Genomic DNA, 13,801 nt, shown 5'->3' on the forward strand with positions numbered 1-13,801 from the left:
TAGTGTTGGGTCCGGATGATTGCACATTGTTGTCCTGGAAGAGCCTTCGAAGTATCACGAGATAGGTGGCTCCTCCCCTGGACTACAGTGCGCATGGGCATCGACTCCATCCCCAGATTGTTTTTAGCCATTGTGCCCGAGATGGAGTGAACTATGTGAGTGATGACCATGCTATGAGCATATATATGAATACTGCAGCTGCTACAGGCGCCTCCCCGGAGGGCGGGCGATTGAATGTCAGCAGCCCTACATGCCAAGAACAGATGCATACTGGTAAGTAGCATTTGCAGTTCGAGGCATGTGGGCTGCTGAATTCATATCTGTGCATAGAATACATAGCAGTCCCTACATTATTGGCGGCCGCCCGTGCCAGCTGCAGCAGTTTGGAAAAGTGTCCTGAGAACAGCCTGACCTACAGCTGCCTGCTGTTTAGAGAGCACGTCTACACAGTAATGTTTAGTAAATGTATGTGTGGTAGACCATGTGGCTGCTCTACATATATCCTCTAAGGGAATGCTTCCAAGGAAGGCCAAAGAGGCCCCCAACTTTCTGGTGGAGTGGGCTCTTGGTGGAATTGTAAGAGTGCGTTTCGCTTTTGCATAACAGATCTGAATACATTTCACGATCCACCTAGCAATACCAGCCTTGGAAATAGCGTTACCTTTGTGGTGTGATGCAAAGGCAACGAAAAGTTGCTTAGTCTTTCTAAAATCCTTGGTCCTGTCAATGTAATACATTAGGGCCCTTTTAACGTCAAGGGTGTGGAGCATCCGCTCCGCCAGCGACTTAGGATTTTGAAAAAACACCGGCAACTCGATTGTTTGGTTTATGTGGAACTGAGACACAACCTTGGGTAGAAATTTAGGGTTAGTGCGGAGCACTACCCTGTTAGCATGAACTTGGAAAAAAGGCTCTTGGATGGTGAGGGCCTGCAACTCACTAACCCTCCGTAGCGATGTAATTGCTACTAAGAAAGCCACCTTCCAAGTCAAGAACTGAAGCTCGCAAGAGTGTAGTGGCTCAAAAGGAGGACCCATCAGCCTTGTAAGAACCACATTGAGGTTCCATTCTGGAGCTGGTGGTGTCCGTGGTGGAATGACCCTTTTGAGTCCTTCCAGAAAAGCTTTGATAGCAGGCACTTTGAAAAGTGAAAGGTGTTGTCTATTCTGGAGGTATGCGGCCATCGCAGACAGGTGAATGCGGATGAAAGTATATGCCAAATTGCACTGGTACAGATGGAACAGGTAACAGATGATGTTCTGAATGGAAGCATCTAGTGGGTTAATGTTGTGGTTTTCACCATAAATGACAAACCGCTTCCATTTAGACGCATAACATGCTCTAGTAGTGGGCTTTCTTGCCTCCCGAATGATGTCCATGCAATCTGGAGGAAGATTGAGGTAGCCAAACTCTAGGACCTCAGGAGCCAGATCGCCAGGTTGAGCTGTTGCGGATCTGGGTGCTGAATGTCGCCATGGCTCTGCGTCAGAAGGCTGGGTGTGAGATGAAGCCTTTGATGCGGTACCACGGAAAGTTCCAGAAACGTGGTGTACCATGGTTGGCGAGCCCACGTTGGAGCAACCAGGATGAGAGTCATCGAGTGCTGCCTGAGCTTGCGTGCCACCAGCGGTATCAGAGGTGCTGGGGGAAAAGCGTACGCAAATCTGCCTGACCAGTTCATCCATATCGCATTGCCCTGCGATTGCGGGTGTGGGAACCTGGCGGCGAAGCTTTGGCATTTTGCGTTCTCCCTTGTGGCGAACAGGTCTATCTCTGGATGACTCCACCTTTGGAAGTACGGTTGGAGTACTGATGGGTGTATCTCCCACTCGTGCATTTGGTGGCTGTGCCTGCTGAGCAGGTCCGCCATCTGATTGTCCTTGCCTGGGAGATGTTCCGCCATCAGGAAAATGTTCCTCTGAATGGCCCACTTCCACATGCTCTGAGCCAGATGAGACAGCTGCGGAGAGTGTGTGCCCCCCTGTTTCTGAATGTAGTACATGGCCGTCATGTTGTCCGTCCGGATCAACACGACCTTGTTGCACAGATGTACTTTGAATGCCTTTAAGCCAATGAAGATTGCCATCAGTTCCAGTATATTGATGTGCATCTTCCTTTGCTGTAGTGTCCATAGTCCCTGCACTGTGTATTGGAGTACATGCGCTCCCCATCCCTGGAGAGAGGCGTCCGTCGTCAGGATAATCTGTGGCACAGGCTCCTGGAACGGTCGGCCCTTGCAAAGGTTTTGTGGATTCCACCAATGCAGAGAGTTGTATGCCCGACCGCTCACCAACACTAGGTCTGTTAGTTGCCCGTGAGCCTGAGTCCACTGACGTGCCAAGCACTACTGAAGCGGACGCATATGTAGTCTCGCGTGCGGGACAATGGAGATGCAGGAGGCCATCATGCCTATCAACTGCATGAACACTTTCGCTGGAAGCGAGTGTTGAGGTCTGAATCTTTGGATCAGCGACTGAATACTGGCGACTCTCACTGAATTTGGCTGCGCAGTGGCCGCCAGAGTGTTGATTGTCGCACCCAGATACTGCCGTATGTGGGCGGGCTGGAGATGGGATTTTGGGTAATTCAGTGAGAACCCCAGATCGTGCAGGAGGTGAATGGTGTGGGACACGTGGTCGGCGCACTGCTGTTCCGACTTTGCCTGAATGAGCCAGTCGTCCAGATAGGGGTAGACGTGGATGTTCTGACGTCTTAGATGCGCCGCCACCGTCGCCAGGCACTTCGTGAATACCCTGGGAGCTGTGGTGACCCCAAAAGGCAGAACCTTGAACTGGTAGTGCTGGTTTTGAATGGTGGACCTTAGATATTTCCTGTGGGAAGGATGCAGGGGAATGTGAAAGTATGCATCCTTGAGATCTAGAGTAGCCAGGAAGTCCCCTTGCCGAAGCAGTGGGAGAACCTGCTGCAACGTGAGCATATGGAAGTGTTCTGACAGAATGTACCAGTTGAGGGGTCTGAGGTCTAGGATGGGCCTGAGGGATCCGTCCTTTTTTGGAATTAGAAAGTACAGAGAGTAAACCCCTGTTCCCCTTTCCTGCAGTGGAACGAGCTCTATTGCCCCTTTTTGCAGCATGACTTGGACTTCTTGCTGCAACAAGTGCAAGTGCTCGCCGGACATAGGACGGTTTCTTGGAGGTATGTTTGGTGGAGTGGAAGTGAGTTCCAGACAATAACCGTATTGGATAAGAGATTTGACCCACCTGTCCGTGGTGATGGACTTCCACGCGGGCAGGAACTGCTGGAGTCTCCCCCGACTGGTGTTGTGTGGTCGGGGGGCAGTGACAAGGCGTCACTGTTTGCTGGCAGTGGAGGACCTGGAGCTATTATTTCCACGTCCTCTGCCTTTGACGTTGTTGCCCCGGTAACCACCTCTACCCTTGCTGGTATATGAGGACTGGGTGTTACTTTTATAGAATTGCGTGGATTGTGACGCTTGACCCCTTGAGGTGCCTCTGTTATTGGAGCGGCGAAAGGAACCACCCCGAAACTGCTGGGACTGTAGGGCACCCATAGATTTAGCAGTGCCAGTGTCTTTTTTCATTTTTTCAAGGGTGGCATCCACTTCTGGGCCAAACAGGTGGTCTGGATTAACTGTTTGGTTTAGGATGGTAGTCTGAATGTCTGGTTTAAAGCCTGATATTCTAAGCCATGCATGTCTACGCAGTAGAACACTAGTGTTTATTGCTCTCGAGGCGGTATCAGCCACGTCCAGAGCGCATTTAATTGAAGCATTGGTGATAAGCTTCCCCTCCTGAATCAACATTTCAGCTCCCTCCTTGTACTGATCAGGTAAGTGCTGTAGAAGGGTTTCTAGGGTGTCATAGTGTGCCCTATCGTAGCGTGCAAGTAGCGCCTGCGTGTTGGATATGCGCCACATATTAGCTGCCTGTGCAGCAATACGTTTCCCTGAAGCTTCAAAGACCTTTGATTCTTTGTCTGGGGGAGGAGCAGCACCCGTGGTCTGTGAGTTGGCACGTTTACGTGCGTTTGAGACAACCAAAGAGACCAGTGGCAATTGTCCCTTGATGTACCTTGGATCAGTGGGTGCTGCCTTGTATTTTTTGTCAATTCGAGGATTGATGACTTTTGCCCGGGTGGGCTCCTTGAAAACCTCCGGCGCATGCTTTAGCACTCCCTTGAGCATTGGCAATGTCTTGACAGTCTTTTCTGCCACCGAGAAAGTGTCAAAGAGAAAATCGACATCCACTGGGTCAGCATGGAGGTCGACATCATGATTGGCTGCAGCTCTTTTAATTAAAGCGTTGAAGGCTGCAGAGTCCTCTGTTGGAGAAGTTTTTGCAGCAAAAAGCTGCGGCTCGTGTCCTGACTGAGGGTCCTCAGGGTCGCCCCCGGCAGACCATGGCTCATTGACATCCTCCGGGTCAGAGTATGCTGGATAAGTATACTCATCCTCATCGTCTCCATCACCCTCCCCAGTGTTAGAGTGAGTGGGTGAGAGCTCCAGACCTTGTGGGGATGCAGGCTCCATAGGGGCAGATGCACCTGCAGAGTCCAACTTCTTTTTAAGGGGGATGTGGAAATGCTCCAGCACAGGCTCCGGGGTGATCTTTCTTTTAAGGAGAGAGAGCTTGCCTGTGTTGGCGTCGATGATGACCTCTCGACGCTCCTCGTCCGCTAGTGGTTGGTGCCGTGGCTTTGGCACCACCAATGAAGCCTTCGGCGTAGAAACCAGCTTTAAGGGCACCCCGGCCCCGTATTTCGGAGCAAAAGCCTTTGGCGCCGTTTTTGGCGGCAGCGTGAAGTGAATCAGCGTCTGCGCCTTCGACGGCTTCTGTGGAGGCTTGTTTGGCACAGTGTCCTTCGGCACGAGCGCCCCGGCCTCCTCCCGAATACGCTGAAGGGACTCCGTAACCTTCTTGGTGAGTGAGGGGGAGGGCCGGACCGGCTCGAGCGAGTCCTCCGAGTCCGGATTCGGGTCGGCGACCAAGGCCGCAGTCTTCGGAGCTGACGCAGCACCTCCCTTTGCCTTGTCGACCGGGATCGGTGCAGCCAGAGACTTGGGGTCGTCCTGACGCTTCTTTGGGGCCTTCTTTTGGTCATCGACCTTCTTGGCGTCGACCAGCTTCGGCGCCGACGCCGCCGCGTCAGGCGTCTTCGCCTTTGGCTTCGACACCGGGTTCTTCGGATCGGCCATTTTGGCGTGGCTCTTGAGCTCGACGGCCATCTTGGATTTCTTCGACGCCGAGGCCTACGGCGCCTTCGATCCAACCAGTGCAACTTGCACTTTCGGTTTCGATATAGATGGTGTTGACCCCGATGGCTTCACTTTCGGTTTCTGGACCAGGAGTGGCGCATCAGTAATGTCCGTGGCCGGGCCAGGAGGCGGGGCCGTGGGACGAGCGTTGAGGTCTTGGGTAAGGCCCGAAGGAGATCCCTCGACCTGGGCCTTATGATGGTGTGTGGCCCCAGTCAGTACGAGGATGCTCCTCTTCCGAGCTATCCTCTACGGTGGCAATGGCCCCGTCGTCGTCCCCTACCTCCTCGACGACTTCCTCGAACTCTTCGTCTCCCGCGTCGTAGTCTTCCTCGCCCTCAGACGCCGGGTTAGAGTCCGAAACATTTAGGATGGTGTCGTCGTCAACATCCTCTTCAAAGATGTTTGCTGGTGGGGGTGCCGAACTCTGGGCCTGCAGTCTTGCGGCCCGACGTAGCTTGAGAGTCTTCTTCGACCGGAACTTGGAGCAGGCCATACACCTGGCCTCGTCGTGGTCCGGCGACAAGCACTTGTTGCACACTGGGTGCACGTCGATGTGCGGATACTTTGAGGCACACACTGGGCACCTCCTAAATGGACTTCGTTCCATGTTGAAGTAGTCTGGAGCGTCGTGTAGGCCCGTCCGCGCCGACAGCACGCGGAAGGGCAGCAGTTGATCGGAGCCGATGAATAAAACCAACCCGACCGATAAACAATACCGACGCGAGTCCTAAAGACCTTTTGGTCCCAAGTAAAGAAACTTAAACAACTATCGATTCCGACAGAGGGAACCGAAACACATCCGAACCCAATGGCGGAAAAAAACAATCTGGGGATGGAGTCGATGCTCATGCGCGCTGTAGTCCAGGGGAGGAGCCACCTTTCTCGTGATACTTTGAAGACTCTTCCAGGACAACAATGTGCAATCATCCGGACCCAACACTAGGCGGCAATCTATGCACAGATATGAATTCAGCAGCCCACATGACAAACCAGCCCAAATTTGGCCCATTCACTGGTATCCAGGTAACTTTGCTAGAAGTTGAAGAAGCCATTCATCAAAGTATTGGGAATAAGGCCCAGGACCCAGATGGGCTACCAATAGTTCTGATAAAATGGAACCCGGATTTCTTGGCCCCACTCCTTTTGAATGTCTTCCTGAATTTAAAGCACGTCCCGCTACCTAGCACTTGGGCTAAGAGCATAATTGTCCCAATATTTAACAAAGGGGATCGGTCACAGCTCAGTAATTACAGGCCGATCTCACTGATAGACAATACCCTCAAACTTTTGGGCAGGGTCTTATACAATAAGATCCTGGAATGGTCTGAGGAATGTAACATTTTAGAGCCCTGCCAGCTAGGATTCCGTAGCAAGGTTGGTACTACCGAACAATGCCTTAATCTAACCCTTGTAATTGGAAAGTACTCCATTGCCCGGAACTCCCCTATTTACATGGTCTTTATGGACCTATCAGCTTTTGACCTTGTGAATAGGCCAAAGCTGTAGGCTATCCTACTGGCTTATGGCCTGGATGAGCCATTGGTTCATTTTCTGGTACATCTTCGCAAAGACCCCCAGGCACAGGTGAGGATAGGTAGCGGTGGCGAGGTATCGGGAGCCATTAGGGTTGGAAGGGGGGGGTCAGACAGGGATGTGTCCTGGCCCCTCTTCTCTTTATTATTTACATTAATGGTTTGAATAAGTCACTGGTACCCGTGACCCAAGATGTTCCCATGATCCACGGGAAACCCCTCCCTGTACTACTTTATGTAGATGATGCGGTCCTTATTTGCCGCACCTCGGCGTATCCTAGTACAGTCTTTTATTAGTTATATGGATAGCTTGGATCTGTGCGTAAATTTTAAAAAATAATTTTTAATGTCCAGCGGCCCCAGGAAGCGTCAGCTCGGTTCTATTGTTGTTAGCAACCAAAGATTGGTAAGCACCTGTAAATTACCCTACTTAGGAGTTGCCTTTGCTGCGAACGGCTCCTGGACTGAGCATTTGACTCAAAGACTGTTAACTCCATTTTTAGTTTCCCCCGCCCAAAGAATACAGGCGAAATCCTAGCTATTTTAATTACAGTGTGTCCCTGTGGCTACGTATGGGGCTGAGATTTGGGGCACCGCAGACAGTTCTTGCATTTAGCAGGAAGTTGTGGAGTGTCCCAATCTCGACCTCACAATACATTTGCCAGAAAGAACTAAACTTAAATTACATATCGGACTTTATAAATGCACGTCCAGCTATTTTTTGGCTTTCAGTGTGGAAGAACCAGGCAGCTACCCTAACACAAGGTATCATAAAAGATTGTTTGAAGTGTGAGAAGGGGCTAGCCATTCCATGGCTCTCTGGAGTGTACCAGAGCTTATGTAGCATCAACAAGAGTTCCATTTTCTTAAACCCCAGTGAAGCCCGGAACGTAAATAAAAAAGAACTTAGAAGTGCACTTTATTTGTCATATAGCACTGGAAGAACTGCGCTGGAATCAAAGAAATCCTCTGTTTCCAGTTATATGGCTTATGAACGCAATTGCTACCCCCTGCTGAATGATCTCACCCTGCCTATGAGTCAATGGGAAAGGAGCCTTTTATTTCGCCTGAGGGCTGGGATAGTGAAGTTTGCATTGTGTTTTCCATTGGGCTATCATCCTACTTGACTCACTACCCTGCCCGTATGACGGGGCGAGTGGTCAATCAACCCAGCACTTTTTGTTTTTCTGCAAATTTTACATGAAATATAGCAAGTGGCTTCTTTTCCAGTTCTTCATTAAGAGCAGGCCTATTTGTTTGGCTAATGCCTATTCAAGCATGCTTGCCCTGGAAGTTGAAGAGTTGTTTTTCGCTTAAGTACATTCCTGAGAATTGCCATTAGGGCGCATAAGTCAATGTTCATGGACTGAGTTTTTAATAATGCATAGACAATTCTGAATTATCGAATGGATTGGTTTTATGCATTAGTGATTTATTTATAATGACTGTATTGTTTTAACTTGCCATCAAAACATTTTCATGCTACTCTCTCCATACAACTGTAATCTCTGCTACTACATATTGTTAATTCTTATTGTTATTTTTAATTACTGTCGCACTTTAATGGATACATTGCCTATCTGAATAAAGTTTGTGAACTGAACTGATAATAGACATATAGTCTCCTTTCTGGAATAGTGGGAGGACCAGACACATTGTCATCATCTGGAACTTTTTGTACCTTTATAATTCTATTCAGTGCTTTAAGGCTTAATGTGGGTCTGAGTGTCTCATCTGGCTTTAGTGCAAGGAAATAAACCAAATAAACTCCTTGATTCTTTTCCTTAGGCGGTACTTGCTATATTTCTCTATTGATTAAGAAGTTGTTGACTTCTTGTCATAGGCACAATTGTCTTTGCTGCATATCTTTAGTCATGTTCCTATTGTTGGGGGTCTGTTTTATAATTGTTTGAACCCATGCTGGATTAGGTTTAATATCCATCTGCCTTCCAATCTTTCTCCTACTGGTCACTTGGGTTGGAAGATTGCTGCTGCAATGCAATGTAATTTGCTGTAAGTTCCCAATCCTCTCGAGTTTCTTTTTCTTTGGGTCGGCCTCGAAAGGTATGTTCTAAATGGGAGCCTTACTGCAACAGCAACAATACACTTGGTGGCATCACTCCATGCCCACTTGCTTGCTACACTCATCAGGATGGACACCGTGGCAGTCACTGTAGTTGCCCTCTTCCGTGCCATTATGACCATCAGGGAATCCGTAACCACTATGCCCTTGATATAAGACGGGTCTCGGGTAGAGTGCCTGTATTTCTTTACTACCCTTGGTGTGCCGGCATTTGCTGGAGATTATTCCATGTAGGCCTCCTGACCCTGGTACAAGACAGCTTGGGTAGGAATTGGTTCCCTTTTTCAGCTAGTGAATAATTCCAGCAGGAAACATGACATAATACTCTTCGAGGTGGACACAACAAGGTCAGCTGGCCTCTTTATTATTTGCATATGAACTGGGGTGGTGTGGAGTGCAAAAAAACTATGGATTTAGGCCTAGATCTCTGTACTGGGGTGAATGTATGACATTGTTCTTCATTCTGTCCATCAACTGTTATTTTTGCATTTGTCACCCCGAGTGGGACGGGTATTCTCAGACGTGAGTCCTGTGCTCTTCACACAACTGGAGTCAAGCTATCCTGGCTGATGACAGCTGATAGCCAGAAACCAGTCCTAGGATGCTTGATTCCGGTCTAGGGAAGACATGGCTTGGCAGTTCGGGCTGGACTGTTCCCATGAGGCACAGGGTCAAGGCTGATTTGCATATGGCCATGTCTGAACTGGGTTGGTGTGGAGTGCAAAAAAACGATGGATTTAGGCCTAGATCTCGGTACTGGGGTGAATGTATGACATTGTTCCGCAATCTGTCCATCAACTGTTGTTTTTGCTCTTTATTAGGGCAATCTGGACTGCAATATCAGGGGTTGAAGGTCTGGGTGGGTATAAGTCGACCCTCCTCTTCAGGTTGGTTGGTGTAAAGTTCCCACCAGTCTTCTGTTGTTTCTTCTCCATCTGAAGGTTCTTGCTCCACTAAGCCTCCTTGTGTCTCATCTTCTTTGTACTCAAAACATTCTTTCTCAACCTCTGCGGTTGTGGTGTAGCAGGAAGTTCTAACTGAGTAAGGCCCAGCCTACTGACCTCTTCCTTCGATGGCCTCAGTGGGATTCAGTAAGACTTCATAAATCTGTCAAACTCAGTCTTTCTTTTCCTCAGGTTCTCCATTTTGGTTTAGAGATACTGATTCTTTCTTTCCTGGTCAAGAGGCTTTTGGTAAACATCAGCAATCTCAGGCTTTCTTTTCTGTGGCAAAGCCTTCCTGTCATGTTGTGCTTTCATTATCCTTCCGGTGCTCTTGATCACCTTTTAATGTTGAAGCTGGTTCCGCCGACGTTTTTGGTATTAAGGATAATCTAGCTTGCTCAAGTCCAAAGAGTTCACCTCAGCTGTGGTGCGCCCTTATTGTTACCTAGTGTCTCTTGGAGAGGCGTCCTTTTCTGTGTTCTTTAATTCTCAGCCTCAACAAATTCTTTGTCATCAGAGCCATCCCCTTATGCCATGTCTTTGTTCTTGTGGGTTTCATGGTCGTTCGACAACCCCAACTGTTTGAGTTACCCTTGCTGGCGCCGAGACTGTGCCATGGTGTACTTGTATACCTTTGCTTCTCTCTTGCTTTGAGGGTCTTCAGCATGAACTTGGGACATGTGGTGCACCCTTTCTCTTTGTGATCTCTTTGAAGGCAAAGGTTGCACACATTGTGGTTGTCCTTCTGCGCAAATTTGTTATCTCTATATCCCTTGACCATTCCCCAATGTAAATGGTAAAGTCACTTTTCTCGAAAAACTTTGATGTTGTTTTTTTTTTCTGTGTCTGAATGCTCCACCTTTGATGTTCGTTTGCAATCTGTTTAAATAATCCTCTGACCTTCAGTGTCTTTTGAATTTTCAAAGAAAAACTTGTGTCCTCTTCCGCTCCAGAGAACACAGCTTTGCCTCCTGATTCCACAGGGGCAAAGAAAGAATCTGTAGGTGGCGACCACAGCAAAGATTTTCCAGGGTGTAGCGGCAAAGAGAAACAGGCATCTGTAGATGGGCATGTACTGATTCAGAAAGAACAATGATCATAAGATCGAGGAGATGTGAATAGAGAGATCAGTGAGAAGACACAGACTAGTCACAGAGTTAGGGCTCTTAGAGAATGGAAGCGCGCTGTAGTGTGAGAGGAGATGCCGCGATGACCAACAGATCATATGCTTATGAAAAAATTACAAAAGGAGATGCATGGTTACAGGTCACCAATAACACCATAAAACAGCTAACTGCAACATCATAGCATCAAGGAAAAGCAGGTGAAGGCAAAGGTCAGTTAAGCCATTCAGGACAAAACACCTTACTTTTCACGAGATTATACTCACTTTTTGGCTTTGGCGCTATTTGGGTAATCTACAACCATCCCTCCAGTAAAACCTGCCTTCATGGCTTGTGCAGTTATCAGCTCAAGCTGAAAGAGAGAAAGGGGTGAAGGAGTAATGTGAAACATGAAGAATTATAACTAAGGCTCCCAGTTTTCAGTTTTAACTGATTTTTACAGCTAAATACAGACAGAAAACAATGTGTTTCTTGTCTGTATTTATGTTTAAAAGCAGAAAAATACCGAAAATTGTGCTTTTTGTGAAAGACTCTCCATGCTGTCTAATGTGAATTCCAGGCAAATAAAAATTGATCCGATAGACAGACATGGAGGTGTAAAACAAGATCAGATTTCCTCAAATACAGGCATAAGTTAACATATATTTGTAGTATTAACCTGCTATGCGCCTATTTGTGTAGTTTTATGTTATATGTGGCTGTTTAATTTGCTAAAAAGCGGCAGGCTTTCAAGTATGAGTGCACATCTAAGAGTTAAATGAATGTGAAATATAACATTTTACGCCTCCATTTATTCTAAAAACATAAAATAAATATGGATAAATACCAATAAGTGGACCAAAAAATAAATATGAATAAACACAGACGGAAATGTTAATAAAATAAATACCATAAAACCAGGAGCCCTAATTATAACCAAGTGCAAACACACACTTGATCCCACCTTCTGAATGGCTCCGTAGCCAGCAATTGCAAGCAGATACATTAACTACCCACTGCTTGGTCTAGAGCCTGAAAGCTGTCAACCACCCTGACAAAATACCCAGTGATCGGTTTGAGATATACGCCACACTAATAGATCAATCACGAGACAGTAAATGGTAACAAATCAATTTCCTACAAACCACTACCCACTACCACCATCTCTACAGGCACTAAACACTAAAAGATTCCTCAGCAAATCAATGCCCAGCTCCTAATGCATCAACGTTCTAACAGATAAATCATAAACACACTAAACAGCTAACAGATTAACCAACCAAAGTCAGACTGCTAGAAAGTCCATTGGTTTTATTAGCTGCCCATTGCATAGTTTTGGGAACTCCAACTACTAACACAGAAATCGAGCGAAATCATTCAGTTAAAAAAAACAATGGCAGATCAGTCACCCACTACCTGGTAGTAAGCATGCAAAATGCCAACAGATCGGCCAGATGCACCATGTCCAATTCACACTTAAACTCTGAATGTGTTCAAGGCACAATTTGAGAGCCAACCTGTTCTGAGTTCTCTGGGTAAAGCTGCAACACGGCTCGAGATCCCCTACTCTAGAAAAGAACAAATGGAAAAAGTTACAAACAACCAAGGATAGCAACGGTATGGCCATTTCAATTTTCTCAAATGTCACCTACCAGTGCGGAATAGAGGGATGAGAAGAAGCAATAAAGTCGCCTTGGGGGGCTGTGTGTCTTTTTGTCTGCATTGCAAAGCCACTGAAGAGCTGAAATGCTGCCAAATAAGGATGCAGAAAGTACTTTAAATTACGTTAGGAAGTACCAACAATGATTGAAGTACCAGAATTTGCAGGACTGGTGCAATACACTCTAGGACATACAGAGCCCACAAATGTATTTACCATCTTGATCCAACAATGTAATATAATGCAAGGTGGATTTGCAGAACACTGCTTGTCACCTGTAAGTACCCAGGTACTGAGGATGTGAGTGTAGGTGTGTGGTGAGGCTGGGCCTGAATAGAGGCAGTCTTGATGGTCCCACAAGAATGCTAATTGAATAGCCAGGCCTTCAGCTTCCTGCAGAATTCAAGCAGTGAGGAGGAGGCCTTCATGCATGGGGCGGGGGGTGGGGAGAAAGTGCTAGGATTTGGCTACTTGGTAGGCGATTGATCGACCTCCTATTCTGCTTTTGTGGATTCAGAGTGTGTGAGCGTGAGTGAGAGTGATGCTGAGCGATGTTGTGTGGAAGGTTGGTGGAAGTGAAGAAAGTGATTGAGGTATGCGGGTCCCGTGTTGTGTAGTGACTTTAATGTGTGTGAGAAGTTTGAACGAGCAGTACTTCTGGATATAAAGCCAGGGCAGCACTATGAGGAGTGGTGTGGGTTCGGCGAGGGAGGTCGAGGACGAGACTGGTGGCAGCGTTTTGGATGGTTTGAAGACCATGGGTGGGATGCCTGCTTGTTCAGTAGGGCCTGCGTGAGGGTAGGTCTGGTGTCCATTGGGGGTCACTTGAAGCTTTTACGTAGGATGCAGAGGATGTGAAAGCATAAGGAGGTGATGGCTTTCACCTAGGACTTCATGGTGAGGTTGGTGTCTAGGATGAGGCCTAATTTCCTAGCATGGCCTGTTGGGGTGGGTTTTGAGTCTAATATTTGCGGGCTACCAGGTGGAGTCCCAAGGTGAGCTCTTATTCACAAAGATCAGCACTTCAGTTTTGTTGGTGATGAGCTTCATTCAGTTTTCTTTCATCTAATTGACCACACGGGTCATGCATTGCCTGAAGTTTGTCTTGGTGGCAACGGCGTAGTAACCTCGGCGTAGGAGTTGATGTTCATTCAATGGGATCTGATTATATTTGCCAGAGGAGAAATTCACATGTTGAAAGAAGCGGGAAGAAGTTTGAGAGGTTGTTGCAGAGTTCTTG

The 13,801-nt window shown here is 47.6% G+C and overlaps 1 protein-coding gene across 3 annotated transcripts in view; it reads right to left on the minus strand.

Moving 5' to 3' along the window:
• BUD23 (BUD23 rRNA methyltransferase and ribosome maturation factor) overlaps positions 1 to 13,801 on the minus strand; it is a 125,774-nt gene that overhangs the window by 23,483 nt on the left and 88,490 nt on the right. For all 3 annotated transcript variants that reach the window (XM_086954692.1, XM_086954693.1, XM_086954694.1), the window contains exons 6-8: positions 12,554 to 12,650; positions 12,419 to 12,469; positions 11,189 to 11,274 (exon numbers count right to left, since the gene is read on the minus strand). In XM_086954692.1, coding sequence (XP_086810818.1) covers positions 11,189 to 11,274; positions 12,419 to 12,469; positions 12,554 to 12,650 — 234 coding nt within the window. The remainder of the gene's footprint in view (positions 1 to 11,188; positions 11,275 to 12,418; positions 12,470 to 12,553; positions 12,651 to 13,801) is intronic.

Source organism: Lissotriton vulgaris, chromosome 2_1 (genome assembly GCF_964263255.1).
Source record: "Lissotriton vulgaris chromosome 2_1, aLisVul1.2, whole genome shotgun sequence".
NCBI classification, from domain to species: Eukaryota; Metazoa; Chordata; class Amphibia; order Caudata; family Salamandridae; genus Lissotriton; species Lissotriton vulgaris.